Source organism: Lagenorhynchus albirostris, chromosome 8 (genome assembly GCF_949774975.1).
Source record: "Lagenorhynchus albirostris chromosome 8, mLagAlb1.1, whole genome shotgun sequence".
NCBI classification, from domain to species: Eukaryota; Metazoa; Chordata; class Mammalia; order Artiodactyla; family Delphinidae; genus Lagenorhynchus; species Lagenorhynchus albirostris.
In genome coordinates this window covers 48,839,072-48,865,033 of record NC_083102.1, presented here as the reverse complement: position 1 = coordinate 48,865,033, position 25,962 = coordinate 48,839,072, and the positions used below count along the sequence as shown (strand labels likewise).

The window sequence follows — 25,962 nt, the reverse complement described above, 5'->3', positions numbered from 1 at the left end:
AGGGACTACCTGAGAGATAAGCAGAATGGTAATGAAGAGACTTTCCGCTTTTCATTTCCCGTATCATAACACCACCTCCATATTTCATTTTCATTATATATTGGGGTTGAAAGAGTGAGACCATATGGTCAACTCCCAATTATCTTAGCCAATGGAAAGGAACACTGAATGATTAACAGAAAATGGCAGACAGTATGCTAAGCTTGATCTGAACCGTAGCAAACATGGCGTATGCCAGGTCAGGTACAGATAACCCACTGCTCAGCTGGGTGGGATAAGTGTGAGAAATCCCATCCTTGAGAATACAGTCATGGCCAACAGCTCTCCTCCAAGAGGCAGGAAACAGCTTTAAAATCATCTACAAATAACCAAGGTTGACAACAAAAAACCTGACCAAATGTTTTATTTTGTTATTAAAAATTATTTAGAGCTAAAAGCTGTATTTTGTGGTTTGGATAATATCATCAGGTTTTCTTAGAGTCTTAGATTTTTAGGTTTTTCATTAGAATCATATGATTTACCTTTTCTGCGTTTTTCAAGGTAGCCAGCCTTTAACACAAAAGGAAGGTCCTGTGCTGCAACTGGAGGGAACTGGTTCCCTACGGAAAGTAAAGGGGAAAAAGCAGTGAGCAATCCATTTTAGAAAAATCAAGTATCAGATCTCATAGATTCAGTATACTTTTAATTACCCAAATTAATTAAATCCAAGTCTATTAGCTTTGTTTCAGATCCATTCCATAGATTAGTCCCTCTTCTCCTGTGAATCTCAAGAGCAAAATAATGTTCTGTATCGTTATATCTTAATATATTATGTTCCCAAATACACAGTAATATTATGTAACAGAATGAACTCTAAAGGGCAATATTTTTTGACCTACATTCTATAATGAATGGACTAGGAAACTGTTATAAATAAGTGCAATAAACCCCTGAAAGAGAAGTTAGGAATATCAAATAAATCATATAAGCTCTTTACATTGGATTAACTCTTCAAGAATTTTGATGCATATTAATTCTTGCCTACATAAGAATGCCTATCCCTATTTGTACCTAGTAAAACATAAAATGATTTTTCCCCCAAATCAAATGCTATAATTTGAGTACATAGCAAATATTCTCTCTTCCTGGTTATACTCACAGAGAAATCTTGTGAATGAGTATGCTTTAGGGTTTTCTAGGGCATTTGAGAGTCTAAAACTAGGTAGACAGATCTGATAGAACTATCATAAACAAATATTAGATACTTACAAAAATTTATAGATTAAGCCGAAAGCTAAGTCAATTAGAAATCATATATTCTGATCATGGATGGTAGGTTGCTCAATAATTTCAGAGTTCAATATTTTTACAGACTTCATTAGAAATATACTACAGTTGCCTCAGCATTTTACTAGAACTCCAACAAGTGAAAATAACCAATCTAATGAAAGTTTCTATGGAATACACCAACAGAAATAGTTTTCATATAGTTTATGATAAAAAGTATTTTGATAGGAAGTTTATTATATACAAATTCATCACAGAATTACCAACTGGGTTTTTTTTAAATATCCAGTAGTTATAAAATCATAGTTATTTTTCCTTAAGAAATAAAGCTTCAAATTAAAGCACTAATTTCAGTTCCGTGGTGGATCAATTTTGCTCAGTAAACACAAAACAATATCATTAAAATATATTTAAAATGGGGACTAATTTTGAAATACATATAAAATTTTAGGGAAAGCCAGTGTAAATGTTTGAATAGTTGTTCAATCAATGTATCCATTTGATCCATTGAAGGTAGAAGTTATATAGTATAAATTTTTTGTACATAAAATAAAAATTACATAAAGAAATCCATCTATGTGAACAAGTCCTAGTTAACCACTAAATTAAAGAGGGTGACTGTAGTTTGATTTGTTTTTTTAAAAGAAAAGAAAAACAATGATTAACAGGACTTTTTAAATTAAACTAGGTTACACTGACAAAAAATAAACATAGAAATAGTGTATCACATAGAAATATGAAATTTTAGCTAAAATAAAACCATTTGGGAAAGTTTTCTTTCTAAATAAGATTCCTGAAAACAAAGTATTTACTTCTTCAACTAAGCAATACCATAGTTTAGTTTCTGTGGAAGTATGCTTGTGCTCAGTCTTTTATATAACTGGCACGTAGAGTTCTTAAGTGAACTACACAAAATTTCTTTGTGAAAAGCATCATTTGCATGACATTTCAGAATGAGAAAGCAAACATATTAATTAAATACTATAACATGATTGTTGTATGTCATGAAAAAATTTCCAAGTGGTTTGTCCACAGTGGTAAAAATAAGAAGATTCACTGCAAACATCCTATAAATAATTTTGTATCTTTCAGATGATGGAAACAAACTCTTAAGCACTGTCCATTCTGGATGAAATTAAACTACACAAGGAAGAGGCAATTTTTCAGTCTTCAGGTCTGATGTAATTGGGCATGGGGAGGCATTAATTACCTTTATTTGACTAGATAAGACTCCTTGAGAAGAAGTCCCATGACCCTCTCATATCCATTGATGCATAATGAATGTTCTTACATATAAAATAAATGCTCTAAATCTTAAGAAGAAACTTTATATTCTGAAGAGAAATGGGTACCTTTAGCATAGTTTTCAACTTTAAAAAGTTACTGGTCAAAAGAAAAAAAAAAGGAGGGGGAGAAGTGGAAGAGGAGGAGCAGGAAAGGAATTAGAATTTACAAAGGTGAATATATACATAACCTGAAGCTTTTGCTTTAAGAAAAATGTTGATTAAATTTCTACCTGATAAATCAATAAAATCTGATGTCACAAGCAACACTTATTCTGAATTCTAAATTCATGTTTCTAATATAAAATCTTTTATTTGATTCCTAGAGGGAAAAAAGGCAAATTTTCAGACTGAAATTTCGTTTTTCTAAACCTCTTTTGCTATTTGTCCAACATCTAGGATTTGTTTAATATACATGTGAATTTTTTTTAAAAAGTGTATTAATAGTAATTCCTTTAGATACTTCAGATTTTAAGTTCTTAGAAGAACCATTTGACTTGTATAACACCATAAACATATAAACAATTAATACTTCTTGATAGAAGTTGAAAATTTGTAACAAGATATAAAAAGTAGTAAATTATCTTTAAAAAACATGAACTCTCACATCATTTAGACCTCATACCACTATGATGCCTACAATGATCAACAGTATGTCACCATTTAAGAATATTCACACTGATTCAAAGAATTAAGACTACAAATGCAGGTATAATAATACATGAAGAAAAGAAAGGTAAGGCTAATATAAACCTATCTGGAAGGCATCAACAAAGAGCTGCTGAACATTTGCCAAACACAATTGTATTATCTCACTATTTAGAACATTCCAACAAATTCACAATTATATTATCAGCTCTGTTTCACTATCAAAATTCACACCCTTGTCCCAAAAATAAGTTTAGCACTGAGCCTTAATCCTCTGCCACATAGTAGGCATTCAGTAAATGTTGGCTTTTATTAATTATAATTAAATATTATTATATTTAGTATAACTAAATATTAATTCAAATGAATGGATGCAAATGTAAGACTAATGTTGCTTAGGGAATTTTAATCAGAAAAATGGAAAAATGTATGATTTGGTAACTGCATGAGTTAAGCATTGTAGTTATTTTAAAAGCAGCTCAAAGATTTCCTTTTGGTTACATGAAAGTGGTTGATGAAGAAATTATATCCTAACTCAGAGGAGAAAAATTAACCTATAATCCAGGACAGCTTATTTATACTGCAGACAGTTACTGATACATGGCTTCCTTAAGTGGCCACAAATGTTCACTACCCTGAGGAAATAAACACATACTGAATAGACTAGTCTTCTTTTTATAAAATGAGCATGTATTTCTTATATAATAGTCCTACTTTTCTAAAGAAGATCAATATTAGACATTAAAACTAACATTCTACAAGAGCAGACAAGGAATGGGTCTTCTTCCAATTGGACATTTGGGAATCCGAAGTATACAAAATGGTAACAAGGTCACAAAAAATTCAAATAAACAAGTGTCACATACCTACTATATTCCTATTAACTCAGTAGGAGAAAGGAAGTAGTGGAGTCCAAATTTCTTATAGTTAGGTAGGTATTTTATTCACAAGACAACTGTTTTTAAAAGATAACTCAAGAATTCTAAACTGTGTCTGGAAACTTTTGCCTTAAAATCAAATTGTGTATATAATGGACATAGTCCACCAGCAAGCTAAAAGAATGGAGTCTAGAATCTGAAAAATGGAGAAGAGTTCCAAAGTATGAAAATAAAAAACAAATTACCTAAAACCTAAGTAAGGTATTACCCAATTTTAGCAATTTTATTAATCTATTGTTTTAACTTTTTCCCTTGAATCTAGGGTAAAAAATACTAGAATGTTTAAATATATCCAACGTATTTAAGAAATAAGTTTTATCTTTAAAAATGTTTTAAATATTAAAAATAATTATTTCAAAATGAAAAATAATTATTTCAACTTCAGAGAAAAATATAAACTGTCTTAGGCAAGAAGTATCTATCACTTAGGCTTATTTCAGATGTTAAGTCGGTTGGGTATAAAACCAATCTTGGCATTAACAAGGTATGCAGTTTCATTCCTATATGCAAGACAGGGAAAGGTGGAAAAATAGGTCCAGATCACAGAATGCTTTAGTTAGAAGAAAAGGCCTAGAACAGCATGGAAACCCCTTGAGTAAAAGAGGAAGTTAGGGTAGGGAAGAGAGAGAGTTAAGAGTTGGGGGAAGAAAGAATTAGAATTGAGGGGAGAAAGAGGTCCTATCATCCTTTCTTTTTTGTACCTCTTTTCTTAAAATAATCTAAAGAAATAAACTTTGTTTAATTCACAATTTTATCCAGCATTGGGTGTCTCAATGCCATATTCCTGAGCCTTCTCCAACATTGACATGTCTTCTAATCCACTTCTCCCCTGCCACACACACAAACCCATATTAACTGTATCCCACCCAGTCTGACACCTCTTTAAACACATTTATTTTTCTAAGACTTAGAGTGAGGCATCACTTCCAAAGTGCAACTTAAAAGTGAAGATTTTTTAAAAATCTGTACAAGTTTTAACTACCGAGTTCTGGAATTAACTTTTTATTCAGTTTCCTTTCTACCTACTTGGCTTTTAATGTGGGACTCTCAACAGGTGTCAAGGGAAGTGAGTGATTCAGAGACCTTTTCAAAATAGACATCTGTTTTTCATTATCCTTATTTTTTGATGTGCAACTTGGTGGTGACCAATTTAAATGCTCAATTTCTATGAAATCTAAAGCATCATTTTTACTATTTTAGCATTAAAATTATTATAATACTATGAGCTTCACTATATTAATATGGTCACGGTTTTATGGTTGTTCAATCTAGAATTTGTACAAAATCCTACTAGGTTTCTGAGTCTCATCTTTTACTGGCTTTTTCCTTCATTACTTGGCATTTGCATAGTTTTCAACATGAACATTAAATTTGCGATAAGTTTCCCTCCACCTTCACACAGCTGATGATTCCTTTTCCCTACTATTGGAAAAGAAAGGAGATACATATAAAAAAGATTGCTTTTGCTCATAAGAATTTTCACCCTGAATCAGGATCTTGGTCTAGTCAGTCAAATATTCTGCCTGTTACCACATGATATGACTGTTTTCCTTGAACTGCAAAAAGTTAAGGACAAGTCCCTCAACCATCTTTTCTCCCTCTCAATTCACATGAATAAAACATCCATGAGTTTATCTTTTTAAATTCTTCGTTTTCATCTGATAGCTGGGATACTGAGTTCCATAAATTGCCCAACTCTTGTGGGGAGGCAGTGCTTTCTTTTATCGTTTCTAAACTTATATGTGATCAATGTTTTAAAATGCCTTGTCTGGCATTCCTGAATTTGATAAATACACACTTTTTTTTTTTTTACAGTATTTACCCACTTAACGATTGCTTTATATTCAAAACACATATTAGCCTTCAATTTTCCAAGAAGAGTAATCATTTTAGTTTCTCATTTCATGCTGGCAATACTCTCTCCTACCCTGATCAACTCAATGGTTACTTTATTGGCTAGGGGGGACGAGGGGAAATGGCGGAAGAGTAAGACGCGGAGATCACCTTCCTCCCCACAGATACACCAGAAATACATCTACACGTGGAACAACTCCTACAGAACACCTACTTTATTGGCTAGGTTAACTGCTCCAGTTCAAACTCATTTTTCCTAAGAAAAATTCATTAGAATTTTATACTTCATTAGAATTGAAGTATATTTTCAAGTGTCAATATTTCATGCATTATAGTTTTGTATAAAGGTAGAAAAATGCTTTCTGTTTTGTTTCCTGTAACTTTCCAGATGATGTGTATCTTACACACATTTCCAGCTGAAGAGTACATTGGGTATTTAACTTCAGGAAACTGTCTATAAATGAGCTTTGTTTCCAGAGGTATTACTGACTCGGAACTCATTATTCTACAGGTGCAATTTAATTACACTTTACTTCACATTTGCACACACAAACTTAGATGACATGTTCCCTATTTCTATAAAATATATAATAGATACAAAGACACAGAGTTGCTGACAGTTTTTTAAATTAATCTAAAAGGTTTTAGAGTGCAAAAATTCACTAGTATACCTGCAAAACAAAACATAAAGACTATTCCCTAAAAGAGAGAGAAACCTAAACTCAACTTGGATACAAATATTAAATAAAATGGTTTTGTGGTATAGCAGATAACTAAAAGCTTAGTTAACCTATTCCATGTATAGGAATAGGTTAAGAGGTCTGTAACATGGAATAGGTTAAGAGGTCTGTAATGAAATCCCAGTTCTGCAAATTTGTGACCTTCAGCAGGTCCCCAAGCCTTTCTGTGTATCAGTTTCTTCACACCTAAAATATGGAAAAATGAAATTAGATTATCTCTAAGCCCTCCACCCCCATTCTAAGATTCCATGAGATATATCCACACTGACATTTTTCTTGCACTTTCAGTAACAAATGACCAAGGTTCAAGATGGATTCAACTTTTAAAAGTATCAAATGTGGAAACTGTTCACAACATAATTTTCATAGAGCAATGGATAACTTCCTTTAAATGTAGCATAGGATTGTTTTATGTCATTTCAAAGGTTTAATTTCTAGCTAGAATCTTGGCCTGGAATATCTTTGAAATATATATATATATATAAATTATTTTTTATAGTCTAATAACTCTCCCAATTCACATGGAAAATTTGGAATCTCAAATCTTTTTACCAGTTTTTTTAGTGGCAAAAAAAAAAATTTGTATGCAAAGGACACATCAAACAATAATAACCTTTAAGAAAATAAAAACTACAGTAACTAAAAGATTACTACTTATGTTTCTTTAGCATAGTCCTTCTACAGAGCCTATTTTCTCACTTACCACTATTACTCTCTTCAGAAAGGATTAACCAATGAACATACTAGTACTGGTAATCTCTAAGGCTATCATGATACTTTCTTTTTTTAAAAAAAAGGCTCATATTATGCTTAGACACAAAGATGGACAACTTCCAATTAGTAGGACCATAGAATCCCCAGGGGTGGTTAAGCCTTGGGTACAGGCTTTAAAGACTGATAAGGTCCATGTGATGACACCAGGGACAAAAATAGAGGTTGCAACTCACAGGTTTGCTACCTTCTAGTCTCTCTACCCACTCTGTAAAGTGGCAAGTCATTCTGAAAGCTACCCAGCAAAAACTGAATAACTATTAGGGTAATTCACATTTGCCTTTATTAACTCTGCTTCTTGATATGGAAATTCCAATAGCCTCATGAGAGTCTTCATTAGGTCTATCTGAAACCAAAGAAGACAATAACTCTTTTTTTTTTTTTGCGGTACGCCAGCCTCTCACCGTTGTGGCCTCTCCCATTGCGGAGCACAGGCTCCGGACGCGCAGACCCAGTGGCCATGGCTCACGGGCCCAGCCGCTCCGCGGCATGTGGGATCTTCCCAGACCGGGGCACGAACCCGCGTCCCCTACATCGGCAGGCGGACTCTCAACCACTGTGCCACCAGGGAAGCCCAGAAGACAATATCTCTTAATATTATAGCATATGCTTGCAGGAAATGCTTCATGAATATGATCCAAAAGATATATCAAGTGCCTGTTCAGAGTCCAATCAAAAGCTATTTTGTATCAAAAATATAAATACATATGTAATTGTGGCTGATACTAATTTTCATGCAAATCTATCAAAATATGTAAAATTCAAATGGCAATAATAGAATAATTAAGAATCAGAATTAAGAGAAATCTAAAATCACGTGGGTTCACCAATATCCACTAAAATAATAGTCAAAAAGCCATAGACTGAAAGTATGTGTGGATTATGTTATCCATAAAGTTATATTATCCTCATTCACTTAAAACTGCTTCTTTTACTTGAGAGTACTCTTAAGTGTATGACCAGGATTTGAACTATCTAATGACATATCTGAAGATTGTTTTTTTAGATATAGGACCACTGTCCTTAGCTCACAAATTAGATGTAAAAAATAATTCCTTTCAGATTTCTGATTTTGGTCCAGTGATAGACCACGAGGTAACACTTTTTTAATACCTTAAAATTATTCCTTATAGAATTAAAAAAATGCTCTTATCTAAAAATTCCAGATATACCAATTTGTGGAAACCCCTGTAAGACTCCTTCAATTATTTACAGGGATGAAAACATATCAATATACTGAATCAGTCATTTTAAAATAAGGTTTAATATGAGTAGTTTCACTCTACAAACAAGACTTCTATTTCATATATTTATAATATAGGGCATCTTTACACTTTTATATTTTGGTAAAAGCTACTTTTTAATAATTTATCATTAGATTTCACAGAAAGAATTTAAATCAAATTTCATCTCCGATATAGAGTTACGTCTCAGCTACTTTGTAGCTGACTAGATCTTTTTTCTCTTTTTTAGTGGCTTAAAACAACACAAATTTATTATCTTACGTTCTGGAGGTCAAAAGTTGAGAAAGTGTCTCACTGGGCTAAAAACAAGGTGTCAGCAGGACCGTGTTCCTTCTGGAGCCTGTAGGGGAGACTCTATATCCTTCCCTTTCCAGTCTCCAGAGGCTGACCTATTTCACTGTCTATTGGCACCCTTTCATCTTCAAAGCCAGGAATGGCCATTTGAGTCTTTGTCGCAATGCTTTCTCCCTGGTTCCGATTATTTTGCCTCCTTCTTCCCATCTAAAGATTCTTGTATTTACATCAGGCCCACCTAGATAATCTCCTTATTTTAAGGTCAGCTGATTAGCAACCTTACTCCACCTGTAAGCTTAATTCCCCTGTGCCATGTAACAACATATTCACAGGTTCCAAGGATTAGGATGTGGACTTCTTTTTTTTTTTTTTTTTTTGCGGCACGCGGGCCTCTCACTGTTGTGGCCTCTCCCGTTGCGGAACACAGGCTCCGGAAGCGCAGGCTCAGCGGTCATGGGTCACGGGCCCAGCCGCTCCGCAGCATGTGGGATCTTCCCGGACCGGGGCACGAACCCGTGTCGCCTGCATCGGCAGGCGGACTCTCAACCACTGCGCCCTCAGAAAGGCTTTTTTTGTATGCAGATTCCTCTAGCAAACTGCATTAAATAAGAAATGAATACAATTTAGACTGAATTCTTTAGCTCCCCTTCCATTCAACTATGTTTTACTTTCACATAGGCCAGAGAGCAATCTTTTATTTTATATTTTTGTAACTGATTTATGTTTTAAGGTTTAAGCTATAAATTTTTACAATTATTTTTAGAACATAAATAACATTTTTATAATTTATAATATTCTTTAAGTTCATTTTTGTTCAATTATTTTTCCTATTCTGTGTACAAAAAGTTTAGAGCCATTAATAACATAAGATCATATCTAAGTATCTGAAATAGGAATCCACAGTTAGAATGTCTTCTATATTGTATAATATAATAAAGTGTATATTTTTGGTTTTGCCTTGATGAAAGAACAGGTACATAAACAATTGTCACTCTATTCCCATCTCCCAAAAGAATCTTATTATTGAGGGGTAGTTAAAATAAATGAAAAATATTTAGTATGAAAACTATCAAATCTGAAATTATTTTATGATTAACTTCATACAAATAAACATTTCTGAATTAAGACTCTCTGCTTAGAGTCCTACTCTGATTACTTAATTACTAAATCAAATACATTCCCAAACAGTTCTTCATGCTTTAGTATTTATTATCTGTTTCTATTTAAGAAGACAATGCCCTAATTTTTATTTAAATCAAAAAGCCTTTGGCATTTCCCCTCTTCTGCCATTCAAAGTGTTACAAGGATCCTCTTAAAATGCATGCGTGCTGTCTGTCTCTCCTTTCTCTCTTTTTCTCCCTCTGTGTGTGTGTCTCTCTCTCACTCAGACACACAAACAGACACAGACACACACACACAATTTATCTTCCTTCCACCTGAAACAGGTTTTTCTATAGGTCTCTTTTTTCAACATAGGTATAGAATTAACACATCGTTACCTACTATTATTATTAATTTAGTAATACACTGCTTTATTCCTCCCAAAAAGCATTTCACAGGCATTTGTACAGATACGTTTGGTAAAGAAATTAAAAGCAAATAGGAGAAATTTGTGTGTATATATATAGAGAGAAAGCAGATACCTGTACAGGAAAATGTTAATATTAAGGGAATCTGAGTAAAGGGTATAATGGGAATTCTTTGTACGCTTCTTTCAACTTTTCTATAAATGACTATTTCAGATTAAAAAAATATATACGAAAGTAAAAAATTAAGACAAAACTAGGAGTGAGTGTAGAACACAAAACAAGTTGGAACGACAAAGCCACCACTTAACAGAAGTGGGCAAAAAATTCAGTTACAAGCTTTATAACAACCAACATGAAGCAAGAAATAATAAATCATGAGATTCACTGCCCATTAAGATAAATACAGATCATGGCTCAGGGAGGAACAAACGGCAACTATTCTTGGTTCCTTGCACTGAAATGAGAAAGAAATTTCTCCCATGGATTCTCGATATCCTGAATAACATTTTTACAGTAAGTACAATAAAAGTTTCACAGGGCTGCTTTGTATACCATCGCTCATATTGAGTCAACAGCATAATGCCAAAATGAGATTCAGTAAAAGCGGTTCTACGGAGTACAAAACCAGGTAGCCCAAGTATACAACTCCCAAACAGCTCTGTTAAACTTAAGGATAAAATCATAGCATGCCTATAGGAATAGACACCCTGCACATTTTTCAGACAATCCTTCCAAAATACTATTTGTTTTGATCAAACTTTTGGTAAACATTGAATCCCAGGCAGAAGATACGATCCCTGCAAGAAACTAACACAGCTCTTTTTTGTTATTGCTTAAGAGCCATATCCCTTAACAAGCAGCCAAACTGGGGGTAATGTTGATACATACTCTTATTTATAAATTTACAAAGTTTAATAGCTTTGCAGGGCCTAGATGAAGATCATCTTAACACAAAAACAAATCATCAGTTGCCCTTAAAGTTCTAACTCAGTGCCAGAATAATTCTAGCTTGCAAAAAGTTTAAGCACATGCCCACTACACATAAATAAAACATCCACAGAACATGTTACTGAGAATCATAATAAAAGCCCTGAGTCTACTCTTCAGTAGGAACTGGTAATTTTATATACACCTAGGTGACTAAAAGCATTAGACAGCATTGTTATTTATGTAACTGAGTAAATTACTACAGAATACAAATTAAAACTTCAATATTAGAACAGTTAATGTGTAGCAGTTTTTTCTCTAGTACCTGAAAATAAAAGCATACCACGTGCATAATTCTTTTTCTGGTCCTCAGCTTCAGAGTACTATTAACAGCCCTATGTGGGACTGGCTCAGGAGAGAGACATCCACCTGGTACCTACAGTATTAGGCTAAAATAATGTGTTCACAAGTTTGTCTTTTCTACTAGACTTTGAGTAAGGAATCATGACAGTGATTCTCAAACTTGAGTGTGCATCAAAATAACGAAGGATACTTATTTAAAATGTAGAAGTACAATATTGAAGTACACAATATTGTTCTTGGTGGTATATTTTAAAACCTCATTTAACACTTGTTTATAGGATTTGTAAAATATGCTCTAAAGATAATATTTAATAGAAAATCAAAAGAACATCAATAAGTAGATAAAATGCACTTCTGCAGTCACAACTGAAAACAGAAGGAAAATGCCAGACATATAAATGATCATGAGGATGATGATTTTTATTTATAGAGTACCTAACTTTTGAGTCATTAAAATAATTTTATAAAAATTTAATATATAGGGCTTCCCTGGTGGTGCAGTGGTTGCGAGTCCGCCTGTCGATGCAGGGGACACGGGTTCGTGCCCCGGTCCGGGAAGATCCCACATGCCGCGGAGCGGCTGGGCCCCTGAGCCATGGCCGCTGAGCCTGCGCGTCCGGAGCCTGTGCTCCGCAACGGGAGAGGCCACAACAGTGAGAGGCCCGCGTACCACCAAAAAAAAAAAAAACAAAAACAAAAAAATTTAATATATGTTAACCACTGCCCGTGCAGTCTCCCACTGATGAAGACCACGGGAAGAGGAAAGTGACAGGAAACACAGGAGTGTTTAAATAGCAAGGTAGCGGGAAAGGGCTATCACAACTGAAGAGCAAAGAGAACATCCTTCTGGTATTTCTTTCCATCTTAATACCCACTTTCACAGTTAATAACACTCTAATTCAGTTCCAAACTTTATAACAACCAACATAAAGTAAGAATTACAGTGCAAAGGAAAAAAAGTAAATTGGGACTGAACATATAGTATTAAAAGTGCCCATTTTTAACCATGTGATTCTAGCATGTTGTTCAAAAATTAGTATCCATGATATAAAAAACTCAACTGCCAAATATTAAAACTGATATTTACTATGAGTTACACATCATAAGGCAATCCAGGAATCTGTTCACTGTGTGGACTGTCTCAGCCCTGGGTTCACAGACCTGACACAGCCCAATTGTCCATGGCTTCCTTTTCTCCTTATTAAGAGTTGTCACTACCTGAACAATTTCACTACTAAAGTTTTTGATTCAAATTAAAACTCAAAATTAAAACTTCAAAAAACAAGCCCATCGAATATTTAATGGAATAAAATGTTTGTCAGCAACATGCAACAACGGATGCAACTTTATGTGACAAACAGTGCTTTTTAGCCACACATGAGCATCCCACCAAGGTAAGTTCGGCTGTGGTCGCTCATTGACATGTAAGGGGCTGGCAGTTACTTCAGGGGAGTTTAAGGCCGTAAAACAGTCTGAACTCTGAATCTGTAGTTGGCTCATGAATGTCTGAAATACACAGTGACCTCTTAAAAACGTGGTAAAGACTTAAAATCTAAAGGATATACATCCTACTCAAACTCCATATGAATAAATGATCAAACAACTTATTCAAAATAAATCCAGATATGGTAAGCTCTTATGGTAAGATATTCCATTACATGTTTTTCTACAAATTCAGTCTGTAATTAAATCATATCTGAATAGATCATGATGTATATTCTCACTGAAAAAAAATTTATATATATAATATCTATCTCCCTAAGAATAAAATTATAGTTAGTAACTAGATTAATTTGATTAAGTTCCCTTCATCTGGATAGCCTCAAGTCTCATGCAAGACTCAAAGTTCTAATTTACTCTTAAAAATTATCAAAATACATTAAATTAGAGAAAAGAAATAACTCTTAAAAGTCACTCAGAGGATGGAAAATTATGGAAATTTGACACTCGGTCCAATGATCTCTTATCAGCCGAAGAAGTCAGGTATGATATTACCTGACCTGAAATCCATACATGGATAAGAATTAGTACAATCATTAATTTATCAAAGGATGACTTTTTCAAGGGGTGAATGGGAAAAATATTTGCATGGATGTCACAACAGACAATGAAGTCCTGCAAATCAGTAAGAAAAAGATAACAGTTTAATAGAAAAACAGGTCAAAAATATGAACCAGGCAATTCACAAAATAAATACAAAGGCCAATAAACATGAGAAAAGATGAATGTTTACTGATTTATTGTCTTTCCCCAGCTGTCCTTACCTTCACTAGAATGTAAGTTCCATGACCTCAGAGACTTACATTGTCTTATCCACTGTGTATCTCCAGTGCCTAGATTAGTGCCTGGGACACAGTAAGTACTCATTAAATTTTGCTGAATAAATAAACAAACCTCACTAAAAACAAAAAATAACAAACTAAAACAGGATACTACTTTTTAACTTATAAAACTGGCAACAACTAAAAAGATTAATGACATCAAATAGCAGGGAAGGTGGGAAGAGACGGTTCTCTCATAAACTGCTTTGGGGAATGTAACTTCCTACGGCTCTATGGTAGAATCTGACAATACTCTAAGAATTCAGCTCTTAAGAATCCATCCTACAAAAAATAAAGCACAGGTTCACAATGGTGTGTGCCACAACAGTCACTGAAACACTACTTGCGACAGCAGAAAAACGGAAAATGTCCAGCAATGGGGATATTATAAAACCATTTTAAATAATGTATATTATTTAAATATGCATATGTAGATCTATGTATAGTAATGTGGAAAGAGATGTACTAATGTAGTACTAATGATGTTCATCATACTCAGGTGAAAAACGTAAGTTGTAAAATAATATGTATAGTGATATCCCATTTTTTAATTTAAAAAGTCTGATTCCATATTTATTCTAGCACAAATACATTTGTACAATTGAGGGGGGAAAAGTCCGTAAGGACACATTCAGTACTGTTAACCATTCTTACTGCTAGGGAGTTTTTTTAGGTGGGAAAAACAATGTTTTCTTTGTTATAAGCATGTATTATGTTTCAAATTTTACATAATAGAATTTTTAAATGAAAAACAAAAAAGACAGTCTACAGGTTTTTAAGTAATTTAAATTAAGTCAATTTATATTATTTAAATCATAGCCAGAAAAACTTCAACCACTGATCTAGAAGATTTAGTTTAATCAATACAAGTGTACAACTTGAAAACAATCCCCTCAACTAATATGAAGATATAACCTTAAGAATGTTCACATACCTGGCTATTTTCAAATAGGCCAAGTCTCATGTATCCACACAAGTGTTCACTCTGTCTGGAACGTGTTTCTCCTCACCTTTTCTCACTTTACCACCACTCTCCACCCTCACTGCCTAGAAAGCATCCAGCTTATCCTTCAGGATACAATTCAGCTCTTTGAAATGCCTTCCTACTGTGACATAATAAAAACATTTGTAAGAAAGAAAACCAATTTCTGAAAAAGATTAAAGGAAGCTATTTTCTCTGCTATAGATAATTCTAATTTTTTACTACTGATTTTTTAGTGTTCTAAAAAGTCACGTAAGGGAAACAAAATAGTCATTGATTCTTAATTATCCAGATATTTCTATAGTTTCTAAAATTCTCCACCTGATTATAGAAACAACGAAAGGCTTCAAGATAAACCATATTCTGGGAAAAATACTGATGAATTTTTAGAAGTCCACACAGATTAGACATGTTCTTGGTTGGAAAACAAGCATTTATGATAATTTTTTTCAAAATGAAATAAATCTAAAGTTTTTGACATTACAAACCTAACAATGCATTTTTTGTTCTATGTCAATTTAAATGCTTTCAAACTGATTCATGTAAAAATATGCGCAAAAGTAATTGTGCCAGGCTATCACTGGTATTCCAACTTCCACCTGGGAAATAAATTTTATGGCTATACTATAAACTTCCAAAATCCTGAAGTTTTAATAGATATGCTGACACAACCTTAACCATAACAGTTCTAGCAACTGCTATAATAAATCTGTCAGTTTCTATAATGCCTATGACAAATCCATTAATATGAATGATGTTCACTTCACATAGCACACCACACAGCAACTGCACAAGTACGTCATCTCCATTCTGAGTAGCAAATCAGTAATCAATATTTGTAAAAGCAGCAGCTAATCCTTTGTAAAATCACTGGTTCAGTGATTGAAGAGTTTGCTCAATCCACACAGTTAATCCCTCTTCATCTGCTTGAGCCCTCTATTTATCCCGGCCTCTTACAGTGCTAGCTGTGGCCGATTAATATGTCTCCACACGTTAAACATGACCTGACAATTGACACAGGATATTGCTGACAGGATAAGCTCTACAAACACTGGCCTTTTAAAAAAGGAAGCTTAAAATTAACATTCAGAAACCCAGAGTTTACAAATAGGTTCAGCACTATCCCTTCCCAACTCCAGTCACCTGATTTATTGAGCTCACACTCCTTAGGAAATAAGTCCTTATTTTTGGTTTGAAAAGTCTTCTGGCAGATTCTAGAATGCCTGTTCATAAAGCATGTCTTGTTATTAATTTAAGTCAAGGTAAATAGAAATTTTGTGGCCAAGAGAAGAGCCTCATAGGTACAAAACCATTTCGAGAATTCTTATATATGAAGTAGAAGTCCCTGTTCTTGGCTAATGGTACTTTAAAGTTCTACATCTGAAGAAAAACCTCAGAAAAGCATTTTAATACTTAAGGCTTTGAATGGGAAAAAAAAAAGATTCATTTTCACACTGAAAAGTGATTGACAATATTATAAGTGCTCTGTGCTAACAGAAACAGATACTGTACAGTTATAAAATAAAAAATAGTTTAATCATCCTTAACAATTAGGTGATATGACAGATTCCTCTTTAGGAATATATTAAATTTTATTTAAAGACCTAATATAAATTTCCTTAACAAAGTTATTGCAATTCAGATAGTCTATGCATCCTTAATTGAGACTACTTGAAGAAAAAGCAAATGCAAATTTTCATGTCAAATTAAGAGTAAAGAATAGGCATAGAAAAAAATTCTTTCCTAATCCAATATATTGAATAAAATTAATTTTTTAAAAGACAACATGAACTCCTGTACATGTACAACTTCTGGTTAGCTGTATCTAAAAAGGAATATCAACCAAACTATTAAATCTTTTTTTTTTTTTTTTTTTTGGCTGTGTTGGGTCTTTGTTGCTGCCCGCAGGCTTTCTCTAGTTGTGGCCAGTGGGCACTACTCATCCTTGCGGTGCACGGGCTTCTCATTGTGGTGTCTTTTCTTGTTGTGGAGCACAGGATCTAGGCATGCAGGCTTTAGTAGTTGTGGTACATGGGCTCAGTAGTTGTGGCTCACGGGCTGTAGAGTGCAGGCTCCATGGTTGTGGCGCACGGGCTTCGTTGCTCCGCCGCATGTGGGATCTTCCCGGACCAGGGCTCGAACCTGTGTCCCCTGCCTTGGCAGGCAGATTCTTAACCACTGCGCCACCAGGGAAGTCCCAAACTATTAAATCTTACACTTTTCATTCCTCCTGAGAGGAAGAGGAGGCCACAGAAATGCTGAGAAGAAACAATACGAGAAGACCAGGAAAGAATGGTCTGACCAGAAGCCAAAAGAGAACAGAATTTTAAGAGAGGAATGAATGAACGATCAGCAGTATCAACTGTTTCAGAAAAGCCGAGAAGGAGAAATGCTAAAACTTGTTCACTGAATATGGAAATCAGGAGGCTGCAATGGCCTTGCTGTCAGGGAGGAGGTATTGTGGGCAGAACCAGTAGTAATTAAGAAATAAAATGGGAGAAAGGGGAACAAGGAAAAGAGAATTGGCCTTTTAAAAACCTCAGTGGTGAAGCGGGAGACGAGAGGGAACAACAGCCAGGAAGAAACGGATTTCTGGTTTACTTTCTAATTCAATATTTGTAGAAATATTCCCTTTTCAATATCAAATTCCACTATAATGTAACATCTAGTCTTCAAAATAACTAAAAGCCAACACTGCAGTTTTAAAAGTCTGATCATTTTAACCTTATTTAGTAAATACCTTCATATGTAATATTTAAAAATGAATGATAATAGGTTAAAAATGATAACTAGCATTTGAAAATTTAGGGTGACATCTGTAATGCAGAGCTAAAATGTTTCATATGGTATGTTGCATATTTTAAGAATGCAATCTTAAAATCTAACAGCTTTTCAGATAGTAAGCAAAATAATTTGCTAGTTAGTTGCATTCGCTATAAAAAGAATTACACACATCATCAAATCTTACAAGATAACTGGTTCTAATTAGCCTTACTGAAAGAAGCTAACGCACAGAGTGAATAAAAAGAAAGCAATACTAGTTCAATATTATAGGTGATCTGTCCATGTCAAGAATATAGCACATTAGATAACTAGAGAAGTTTGCCAACAGCCAAGAAAAATAAATTTCAAAACTCTTTCGAACCATAAAAATTACTTATAGTCCAGAGTCACCAATGCCATTCCATACCATCTTGAAATAGTGGTATTTCTCTAGTACATTTAAATTATGATATTGCAAAGCTCAGTTTATACATAACTTTAAAAAAAAGCATCTACTGTGCAAACTATATATTTACTCATGTTGAAATCTTTTAGGTCTACTGTTAGTTGTCTTTAAACATCCTAATGAAATTCTTTAGGACTCTGCACATGTCATTATTTTAATGTTCTCTCTCATACAAACACATACACACATGTAAAATGTGTGTATATGTATGCATGTATGTAAAATACACACACACAATGCTGCCCAATATATCCCAGAGAAGCTAATATTTGACTTACTTTTCAAATCACAGTAATGTTCATAAACAGCTTATATTTTTAAATACAACTGAAATCGTCCTCTAAGAAACAGTATTTTTTAAGGTGAAGGTAACTGAATGTTTCAAAGGAAGGCAATTTATAACTTCTCTCAAAAACCTTTCACACTCTCACTTAAAACATCAAGTAACTAAAATCATAAACTTGCAAGCCAATTTGCCAATGTTACATGCATAGCCAGAGAACAAAATAACACCCACATAAGATCAAACCTGTAACACTGGCCTCTTAACAATGAATTTTAACTGAACTAACTTGCTAGTCCAGCATTAGCTGCTTCTTTAGGACATAATGAGGAGGCAACAGTGTGTGTCATTGACCAATTGAAGTCACATGTTCTGAAGAAAGTGTTATCTATCTTTAAGTCTGAGACTTTAGATTTCTTTCAATATTTTCATTTATATTTTAATAATAGCAAGTATTTACTTTCTGGAGTGTCCATAAAGCCATTTTTCTTGTACGTTTTTAGTCACATTAATAAAACCATATAAGAAAATCTCAAAAAAAGAAAATTAGTGGTCACACTGAAAGTGATCTAGTAATACCATACATTTCTTTGTAGATTCAGACATAAAAGATATAAAGTCTAAATTTTCTTATTCTAAGGAATTCAAAAACTACAAAGGCAAAAAAGATGATTTTTTCAAAACTCATCCCATTATTCTGGCTCAGCACACCATATCAAGAGGTGCATGATGTCGATTTGTCCCATTATAGATGATGTAACTTTTCATTGCCTATGTAAGGTGGTATCTGCTACATTTTTCCACTGCCACATTACTATTTTTCACTTTACAGTTAATAAGTATCTTATGGGGAGATTCTTTGTGATGATGGAAATGTCCTATTCTTCCTCAAACTTTCCACCCATGAGTTTTAACATTCATTTATGATTCTTGCCTGAATTAATTATTTCTATCATGACTGCAAATGGTGATGTTTCTAATTTTTTTTCAACTTTCTTTTTAATAAATGAAAATGTTGGTGGGATAGGGAGGGTGGAAGGGAGATGAAAGAGGGAGGGGATATGGGGATATATGTATACGTATAGCTGATTCATTTTGTTATAAAGCAGAAACTAACACAACACTGTAAAGCAATTATACTCCAATAAAGATGTTAAAAAAAAAAGAAAAGAAAATGTTGAGTACTCTTTATATGAGAAAGCTGAAAGCTAGACAAAAGAATACAATTTGGAGATTGAATACTTAGTAAAGAGAAATAGCTGATTCTTGCCTGCTAGACTCTGCAAACATGACGTGTGTGTGTGTGTGTGTGTGTGTGTGTGTAACATTTTTGTAACTGTACAGCAACCAGGTATAGTACCTCATAATGCACATAAACTGTGCAATAAAAAAAATAGCAATAGCATAGTCATCCTTAGTAGAAGAAGAAGAAAAAAATAAATTAGGAGTAAGAAGACTACTCCTGTCAGCCCTTAAACTTCACAGTGGGTACCTAGAAGATTCAATCTTTCTAGACCTCACTTGTGGAATGAGAAACATAGAGGAGATCATTTGTAAGCCTCCTTTCAACTCTAGTATTCTGCATTCTAATAATGCTCAGATATATTGATTTATGCAAAGGTATGTTTTAAAATCTTTACGACACACCTTGTACACCAAATCAAAAATAAATAAATAGGGGCTTCCCTGGCGGCGCAGTGGTTGAGAGTCCGCCTGCCAATGCAGGGGACACGGGTTCGTGTCCCGGTCCAGGAAGATCCCACATGCCGCGGAGCAGCTGGGCCCGTGAGCCGTGGTCGCTGAGCCTGCGCGTCCGGAGCCTGTGCTCCACAACTGGAGAGACCACAACAGTGAGAGGCCCGCGTAAAGCAAAAAAAAAAAAATTGCTTTATACAGCTATAAAATGGGAATTAACAGGCTGGTTATCAGTAAATGTACAAATCTGACAAAACTACCATAGATTTAGTAAATTCTGAAAACAATGCATAAGTACCGTGCGTAAAGCAAAAGTCAATACTTTTATTAAAATAATTTAAATGATCATAGTAAAAGCTGAATCACTTTTATGCAGGTCATTTTTTCAATATGTGGCTAAAAGATGACACAGAAAACCAGCGAAGAGAAAGTTATATTTGAAAACAAACAGGTTTGGGAAGATGCAGGTTTGGGCATAAGCTACTTGAGGGCTAGACCACAGAAGTTTTATTCATCTTCTTTTTCCCACTGCACAGTACTTGAAACATAATCATTTAATAAATGCAGGTTGCGTAAATAAAGTTATTAAGTGAAGATATACAGTATGGGATCATCTTTTATATCCAAAGATTAACTTTTACATTTTGTGTTGAAATTTAGTAACCATGGTGGGCCATAAAGCCAAATTATGCCCTCCAAAAGAAATAAAACTCTAATTTAAGTCAGTAAGCACTACATAAATATCAGAAAAACCAAGGCCTACTGAATTTTTTGTATGCAGTACTTTATAAAGAAGTTGGCAAACATTCAGCCAGCCAGAGGAAATTCCAAGTGAAACTAAATCCATGTGTGTGTTTGTTTTGTGGGAACCGATTATTTTCACGGCATGTAACTTTAATTGGTGGCAGATATAAAATGTCACTTTATAGTTACACTACATGTTCATTCAGTTATGCATAGAATCTAGAATAGCTGATTAATAAACTTTTAACACTAATAGGAAACTTCACTTCCTTATGCTAATGCTGGGTACAATGATAATGCTTAGCCTGTTGGACCCAGCCTGGATGTAGTTTTTGATGTAAGTCCACTGATGGTCTTGGTGACTGTTTGTCCCCTATCAAAAACACCCCTGTTGGATAAGAATGATATTCTCCAGAAATACACTTGGTGTGATTTGAAAATTAGACTCATTTTAAACGCCCCAAAACAAAGGAGCTAATTCAAGTATGTAATCATGTAGGTCCACAAAAACTAGCAGCCACAAACATCACCTCCTGCCCCCTAATATGGCTGTTCCTTACAGGTTGGCCCAGGGCACCAGCAAAATGGAATGAGGTACCATTTGACATTTCTCTCTTCCTGTCTCCCACTGAGGATATAAAAGCAAAAACCCTCCTTTTTTTTCTACTTCAGATTATATGAACTGAGATTTATTGAACTCCTGAGGATGCAGGCAAGATAATTTGTATTAAGTTAGCATTCTCCTTAGGTGTTTCTTGGCACGCTACCGGCTCTTCTCTGTTCCATTTACTCTGCCTCTTCAAGCTAATACATTTCCAAAGGAGCATAAACAAACATCAGTTTAAGACAGTCATTCTGCAATTGGACACCAGGATAAAGTGCTGGCGCCTCCCAACAATTTCTCCCTTTCATTCTCCCTCTAAACCTCACAACTTCAATTATGAAATTTATTTCAAAATAAAATATTTTTCACATAGTCTATATTCCATATTGATAGTGCATGATAGTCATTATTCAGTGAACAGTAAACATTTATTATAAATCTGGCATATGTCAAGAACCATACTATAACCTGGGGAGATATAAAAACAACACAGGTTCTGCTTTTAAAGGGCTCATATCTTGCACCTTAAAAACAACAACATGTGATGAAACAATAAGTTATTGTATAAGCTTAATACATAAACCAAATAAAATGCAACTGAAGCGGTAGTTCCTGGGGTAAGGCTACTGTAAGGTATGATGTGTGAAACCCAGTGCCACTGAAAAAGGCAGAGTTGGAGAATTATCACTGGTACACTTCTCCTCTTTCTCCTCACATCCCAATCTTTTTTATAGGTAAAAAAATTTTAAAGCCCATCAGGACCAACTCTGAAGAGAGAAAGTCTTCAAAAAGAGCAATACGCATCTTGAAAGGCAGAAAGGAGGGGAGAAATAACTGCAGCTTCTTTGTCTCGCTGAAGTGCATTTTGGTGGAGAAAAGGACAAGATCGAGTTGTAGGTGTGTATATAGATGCCTATGTATGCTACCCGTCAGGATGCTCTCTCCCAGTGAGTAGCCAACCAGTCCCTTAACTTCTCAAAGCCCCCTTAGTTCAGGGTGACCAAACTAATTCACTCTTTCTCCGAATGAATGTGCATTATTCCACTGCTTCTTTTGCCAAAGCCTAGTAAGCAAGCAATACCATTCTGAAACTTGGGATTTCAAGATACGCTATAAATAGTAAAACATACTGTGGCACCAATTCAAATCACAGCTCAAAAAGAATATGGATAGCACCAAGAATCTGTATAGAATTTTTAACACTGTTGAAAATATTTTGGGTTAGATTAGACTGCAGCTGCAATAGAAAAAAAGAAAAAAAGAGCAGGGTATTACTAACATAAGCTAACAAACACCTTATTTGTTATTGCCTCTAATGGATAAATGGCATCACAGCACACATGTTGATTTGAATAAGGAGTTACTAAATATTACTCTAAAGGGGCCTTTTGAAAGTTAGGGTGCCCGAGTCTCTCACAGTCATTGAGCAAAAAATTAATTTGCAATGATTAGAGTCTTTTTTTATAAATTACATAGAGAGAGGGGAAGAAAGAGAGAGACAGACAGACAGTATTGAGAGGGAACTCTCTCAGATTTCCACATATACACACATTTATATTCACACCCATCCTTATACCTTCCCTCCTGATTCACAGAAAGTTCTCTCTCCCTTGAATCTTGAATCTATCCGTCTCCACTGCTGCCTCCTCTGCTACATATAAACATGATCAAGTCCCCAAATTTACTTTGCATCTCTCTCTGGCTATTGTGCCCTTTCCTCCCCTTCACTACTTGAACATTTTAAAAATTTTTGTTGAGATAAATATAGATTCACATGCAGTTGTAAGAAATAATATAGAGTCCCTTGTACACTTTGCCCAGTTTCCCCCAATGGTAACATTTCACAAAACTAGTATAATATCACAACCTTATTGACATTGATACAACTCACCAATCTTGTTCAGATATTCCTAGTTTTACTTGTGTTCATTTGAGTGTGTGTGTATTTAGTTTTATACTATTTTATCACCTGTGTAGGTTAATATACATACTACAGTTAAGACACTGAACAGGTCCAATACCACAAGGGTCCCTCATGTCATCCTTTCATAACTACAGCCTCCCCCTTCCCTAAATTCTGGTAGCCACTACTCTGTCCACCATTTCTATAACTCTGTCATTTCAAAACTGTTATATAAATGGAATCATACAGTATGTAACCTTTAGGGCTTGGCTGTTTTCACTCAGTGGAATTGCCTGGAGATTCATCTAAGTTGCCATGTGTATCAACAGTTCATTCCTTTGTATTGCTGAGTCTTATTCCAAGGTATGTGTGTACCACAGTTGGTCACTACCTAGCTTTTTTAAAAAGCAGTTTGCTTCTCTGATTCTCACTTCTCATTCCTCAATCCACTACAATTTGACTTCTGCCCATATTGCTCCATAGCTATCTCATAAAATCACCACAACCTCCTAATTTCTATTCAAGAGACAATTTTTGGCCTTTATCTTTCTTGGTCTTTCTGAAGCAACTGATACTACTGACCACTCATCCCTCCTCTAAAAATCTCTTCTCCCTTGGCTTCAAGTCAAACAATTCTCTCTTGGTCCTCTTATACTGGCCATTTCCAATCTACTTTTGTGGACCCTTATCCTCCTCACCACAGTCCTTAATGTTAATATCCTCCCAGGATTCCATTTTTAGTGTTTTCGCTTCCAAAATTCTACACACCCTCCCAGTGTAATTTCACCCACACATATAACTTCCACTGCTCCCTATATGATGAAGACTCTAGCCAAGACCTTTCTCCTAAACTCCAAATCCATATTTTCAGATGACAATGTTTCACCTTCTAGATTTCACGTGTCCAAAACTGAACTAACACGTTACCCCCTTTCTGGTCACTATGACTAACCTAATTCCAATCATTTCCTCTCTTTCCTGTAGCCCAGCGGTCCCCAACCTTTTTGGCATCAGGGACCGGTTTCGTGGAAGACAATTTTTCAGCGTACTCGGTGGGTGGGGTAGGGGATGGTCCAGGCGGTAATGGGAGCGATGGGGAGTGACTGTAAATAAAGAGGAAGCTTCGCTCCCTCGCCTGCCACTCACCTCCTGCTGTGCGGCCTGGTTCCTAACAGACCGTGGACCGTTACCAGTCTGTGGCCTGGGGCTTGGGGGCCCCTGCTGTAACCCCTACCTCAATGAATGGTACCACATTTATTTAGTCACCGCAAAGCTTCAGACTCATTTCAACTTCTTTCCTTTCACTTTCACTAAACTTATCAACTCTATCCCTGAAATATTTCTTGAATTTATTCCCTCCTCTACTCCCCACACCATTTCTTTAGTCTAAGCTTTTATCATTTCTCACTTGCATCATCACAACAGCTTCTCCCTCCTTCTGGTCTCTCCAGACCATTCTCTAAACTTCTGCTAAGTGCTCTTAACCTAGATACAAATCTGATACGTCATTTCTGTACTAAGATCTTACAATGGCTCCATGATGTCCATAAGCCTAACTTCTTAGCATGATACACAAGCCCTTCAAAATCTATCCCTTGCCTACCTCTCCATCTTCTTCACATTTCATACATCTGCATCCTATGCTCTCACCATTCCAAACCACTTGCAATTCCCAAATGTGCTGTCTCACACACCAATGATTCAGGTCTCCAATGAATGTGGAGTGCTCTATGCAGGAACCAAAATGGTAGCTGGGACTTCTAGGAGGTCAAAGGGTTGAAATCATTAATTGATTTGATATTCAGAGGAAAAGAAATTTTAAATGTTTAGAAATGTTCTATATTTAAAGAAAAGAACAAATATTTCAAACATTTAACATAAAATATCTTTTCTGGAGATGGCAGCCATTCGGTTCCTTCAACCCCAGAAGATTAAATTCAAATGCCCTCCTAAACAGGCCAGAAAAAGAAGTAAAGTGGTTGATAAAATCTTTCTAGACACTGAATATAATATAAAATAAAGTCTAAATTATAGATTCTTCAGAGATATAATGAGATATTTTGCTCTCCAAAGAAACTAAATGATAGCAGAAAAAAAAGGAAATAAAATTTGCTTCTGGTGAAATTTGCTAAACATTAAATTGTACACATTAACAGTTCTTTGACTATTAGACATTTCCTCAGATGTGCATTTCCTCAGACTCCCAATGATTTAGTTTTAATCTTCTTTCATTATTCCTGCGACACCTTTAAGCACCGATAACAGACTGATCAATCCATACCCCCAGGTAGTGTATTCTTCTGCTTATTCACAGGGTAGCAGTGTGTTTCAAAATGAGGTCACC

At 34.9% G+C, this 25,962-nt stretch overlaps 1 protein-coding gene across 2 annotated transcripts in view; it reads right to left on the bottom strand.

The window, feature by feature from the left end:
- Positions 1–25,962, bottom strand: part of SKAP2 (src kinase associated phosphoprotein 2) — a 155,005-nt gene that overhangs the window by 71,359 nt on the left and 57,684 nt on the right. For both annotated transcript variants that reach the window (XM_060156968.1, XM_060156969.1), the window contains exon 5: positions 522–599. In XM_060156968.1, coding sequence (XP_060012951.1) covers positions 522–599 — 78 coding nt within the window. The remainder of the gene's footprint in view (positions 1–521; positions 600–25,962) is intronic.